Consider the following 4,204-nt stretch of genomic DNA (forward strand, 5'->3'; position numbering starts at 1 on the left):
GTGCCAGCAGCCCGTGCCCCCCGGGCAGGAGGGTGAGTGGAGGGTCTGGGCTGGGGGGGCACAAGGGGACCAACCCCCTGGTGTCAAAGGATGTCACAGCCGCAGGACGCGATGCTGATGGGGTGGTGCTGCACCAGGGGGTGATGGGGGTCCCCAAACTGGGGTCAGGGTGGGGGGGGGTCCCCATCCCCTAACCTGTTTTTCTGCCCTGCCAGGAGCCCGGTGCCAGCGGGACGAGGACTGTGGGGCGGGCGGCTGCTGTGCCCGGCAGCACGGGGAGTTCGTGTGCCAGCGGCGCCTGGCGCTGGCCCAGAGCTGCCACGTGCCCCCTGGGGGTCTCGCCTTCAGCATCAACCAAGTGTGCCCCTGCCAGGCCGGCCTGGTCTGCCGGCCCAGCCCACCCGGGAGAGAGTGAGTATGGGGACCCCCAGGGTGGGGAGGGGGAGTGGGGGGCTCTGGGGTGTACCCTGGGTTTTTGGGGGTGGGATTGGGGTGGCATTGATGCCCCTGTTCCCATTGATGTCCCTGTTCCCACTGATGCCCCTGTTCCCACTGACACCCCGTGTCCTCTCCCCAGGAAGGCGTTCGAGTACCAGCTGGAGAAGATGGAGTGGAGGTGCCGGCAGCCCTGAGCTCCAGCTCCATATTTATTCCCTGTAAATAGCGTGTCCATGGCGTGTCCAGAGCCGGCCTAGTGCCGATAAACCCGGCCCAGCACCGATAAACCCGGCCCAGCACCGATAAACCCGGCCCAGCACCGTGCTGAGCCCGACAGCTGCCGGTGCCCTGGCAGAGGGGGGGCCAGAGCCCCCCCGACCCCCACATCGGGTCTGTGCCCCTTGCCCGGAGCTGGGCAGGTCCCAGCTCCATCCCAGCCTCACCCCCTCCCCAGGCAGGTCCCAGCTCCATCCCAGCCTCACCCCCTCCCTGGGCACCCCCAAGGCCCAACCGGGGGGACATGTGGGGGTCTCTGCAGAGCTGAGCTGAGCCCCGGTGGCTGCAGCCCCCCCCCCGTGTCCCCTCCCCGATCCCCAGGACCCCACCAGGCTCAGCCGTGGGGACAGATCTCACCGAAATGTTTATTACAAAGAACCAAGCGAGCGGGGCGAGTCCCCCCCCCAACCCCAAACACACACACACACACACACAAACCAACGAGAATAAATAAATAAAATACACTTTGTCAGGTCTTTAAATTAAAAGTTTGCGGAGTGACATAAATACGGGACGTCCCTCTGCCCGCGGGTGGGGGGGGGTCCCCACTGTTCAGGTTGTGGCCACCACGAGGGCGAGCACTGGGGCAGGGGGGGCTCAAAGCACTTGGCAGGCAGTGACACCGAGTCCCCCCCCCGAAAAAAAAGGGGGGAAACTGAGGCACACGTGGGTGGGGGCGGCTTGGCAGAGCAAGAGCTGGGTGCCCCCGAGCCCCCCGCCCTGGGCTGGTGGTCTGGGTAAGGCAGTGACCCCGGGGACCCCCAGGATTGCCCCGGGGTGGGGGGCAGGGGGCTGCCCCATAAAGTGAGACAAACCCAGCCCCACGGTGAGGGCTGGATGGGGGGTGTCCCCACCCCCACCCTGGTGTGGTCACCCCCGTGGAGTTGGGGGGGGGGCACAAAGGACGCCCCAGGGCAGGTACAGGACAAGGCAGTGCCCCAGGGTGTTGGGGGGGCCAAGGGGGGGACAGACAGAGGCTGACGGACGGACGGACAGACAGACACATGGCTGGACAGGCACGGCGGGGAGGTTGGCACAGAGGGGTTTTAGGGGGGGTGGGACAGGGGCCTGGCACTGCCCAGTGCACCCCAGAGGTCCCAGGGCAGCGGGACCCTCCGGGCACCGCAGGGCAGGCCAGGGCTGGGCAGCTGTTAGCACGGGTTAGACCCCAAAACTGGCTCAGATTTACCCCCCACCCCCCCAGTTCAGGCAGAGCCCCTCCAAGGCAAACACATGCAAACTGCCCCCGCCCCTCCCCGGGCAGGCAGCACCCCGGGGGGGGCACAGCCGGGGGCAGCAGGAGCCCTCCCCAAGCCCTGCACACACCACACACATGCACGCCCCCGGGGTGGGGGGCCGGGGGGCTGTGGGCAGGCACTGGCTGGGGTGGGGGGCAGCTGGCAGGGACCCCCCCACTGCCACGGCCAGCCCGGGGGGCCAAGAGCACCATGGAGAAGCGGGGGGCACCCGGGGGGGCAGCCAGCAGGCAGGGCTGGGGGTGGAGCACAGCCCCCTACCCCACACCCGGGGCAGGGGACGGGGACACGTCGGGTCCCCTTTGGTCACTTGCTGTCCCTGCCAGGCAGGGGGGGCCCGAGGCACCGCGAGATGCTGGGGGGGCTGTGGCAGGGGGGCACAGGGAGACCCCCCCTCACCAAAGAGTTGGGCAGGGGGACCCCCCCCCCAGGGCAAAGCAGGGGCTCCCCGTGGCACTGCTGGCCGGGCTCGGAGGGGGGGCACAAAGGCAAGCGGGGAGGGTCTCCCACCCCCCAAAACCAGCGCTGCCCGCACCCCCTCACCCTAACGGATGTAAACGTCCTGCCCCCAGCCCTCGCCCTCCCCCAGGCCCAGGGGCTCCTGGCCCTTGGCTCGGCCCCGCAGCCCCCGGCCCTCCTCGGCCCCGTCCCCGGGGGGCTCCTCCTCGACGGGGTCCATCTCGATGTCCATGCAGCAGGAATCCCCGGGCTCCGAGTCCCGGCTGCCCGCGGGCTCCGAGTCGAAGGTGTCCTGGCGGCACAGGCTGCGGGGGCCGGGGCGGGCGGGGGCCGGGGGGGCTCTGCCCTGCCCGCGGCCCCCCGGGCCCGGCCGGGGGCGACCCTGCTCCCCCTCCGGGAACGGACCCTGGGGGGGAGAAGCAACCACACCATGCGGGGATGGACGGGCACGGGGTTAGTGGGGGGGGTTACTGGCTGTGGGGAGGGGGGCACACGCTGCCCAGCACGGCCTGCCCGTGTCGCTCACTCGTGACACGAGGGCAGCAGGTCTCAGCCCGGGGGTCACCGGGGCAGGGAGAGGGGGGAGCAGTGCAGGGGTGGGGGGATGCAGGATGGGGGTGCAGGGTGGGGGGATGGAGCACCAGCAGCGTCCGGCTCGCTGGGAGAATTAGCGACAGACGACACAGGACACTCGTCCCTCCTCTGCCTCCTGCTCTCGGGGGTGCTGCAGGACCCCCCAGCACTGCCTCCTGCCCCCGGGGGGGCTGCAGGACCCCCTCGGGCTCAGCACCGTAATGGCCGTGGTGGGAATGGGGGTTGTGCCCCCCCTGCCCAGCTGGACCACACCAGGACACCCCAAAAGCCACGACCCCACCACGGCCCCCCTGCAGAGGTGTGGGAATGGGGGGTCTGGCACCCCAGCAGCCCATAAGACGCATGGAGGGGGTCTCGAAGGGGGCAGATCCTGGGGATTCCCAATCCCCAGACTGGGCTTCAGGCCTCGGGAGGGTCCCCAGGAGACCCCAAATGTAGGGCTGGCACCAGTCCCAGGCAGGGAGAGATCCCCAGGGCTGATCCCAGGGATGGCCCGGATCCGGGAAAGGGAGCAGGTCCCTGAGGTGACCCCAGTCCCAGGGATGGCCCCAAACCCAAGGAGAAAACAGGTCCCCAGGGCGGGGAGATCCCAGGGACAGTCCTATGCCGGGGGGCTCCAGTTCCTTTGGGGGGGCCCAGGTGTCCAGATAGAGCAATCCCAGGGACAGTCCCACTCCTGCGGGGGGGCCCCACAGGTTTCCTCAATCCCAGGGTGGAGAGCAGGTCCCCAGGGCAGGTGACCCAGGGCTGGCCCCACACCCAGGAGGGGGGTGTGGCCGTGTTTCCCTGGATGTCCCCGATCCCAGGGGTACCCAGAGGGGGGAGTTGTCCCCGCCGCCGCCTCCTCACAGCGCGTGCTCCTCGACTGGGGGTCTGGGGGGGCTGGGGGTGGCCTCCCGGCCCCAGAGGTTGAGGTTCCTGCGCAGGGACGTGAGCACCTGTACCTGGAGGTTGGAGACGGGCGCGGGGCTGGCGGCCAGCGCCGCCGAGGCCATGGTGCGGTTCAGCAGCGGGTTCGGGGGGTTGCTGCTGGGGGGGTGCGTGGCCTTCCAGTAGGCCTCCAGGTACTCGGCCAGGTGCTCACAGGCCTCCTCCAGCTGGTTCTCGTCCAGCACGATGTCGAACATCTCCTGTGGGAGGGATGGCAGGGATGGGGTGGGGCGGGGAAGGACGGCGGGAGG

General features: G+C 69.7%; 1 protein-coding gene across 1 annotated transcript; it reads right to left on the reverse strand.

The window, feature by feature from the left end:
* Positions 1–1,060: 1,060 nt before the first annotated feature.
* LOC113941556 (voltage-dependent L-type calcium channel subunit beta-1-like) lies at positions 1,061–4,168 on the reverse strand. The gene is made up of 2 exons (XM_027632712.1): positions 3,968–4,168; positions 1,061–2,835 (listed from the first exon to the last, which is right to left on the reverse strand). The coding sequence occupies exons 1-2, from the start codon at positions 4,148–4,150 to the stop codon at positions 2,515–2,517; spliced, it is 504 nt and encodes a 167-aa protein (XP_027488513.1). The 5' UTR covers positions 4,151–4,168; the 3' UTR covers positions 1,061–2,514.
* Positions 4,169–4,204: the final 36 nt, after the last annotated feature.

Source organism: Corapipo altera, unplaced genomic scaffold, assembly GCF_003945725.1.
Source record: "Corapipo altera isolate COAL_440 unplaced genomic scaffold, ASM394572v1 60078, whole genome shotgun sequence".
Classification (NCBI taxonomy): domain Eukaryota; kingdom Metazoa; phylum Chordata; class Aves; order Passeriformes; family Pipridae; genus Corapipo; species Corapipo altera.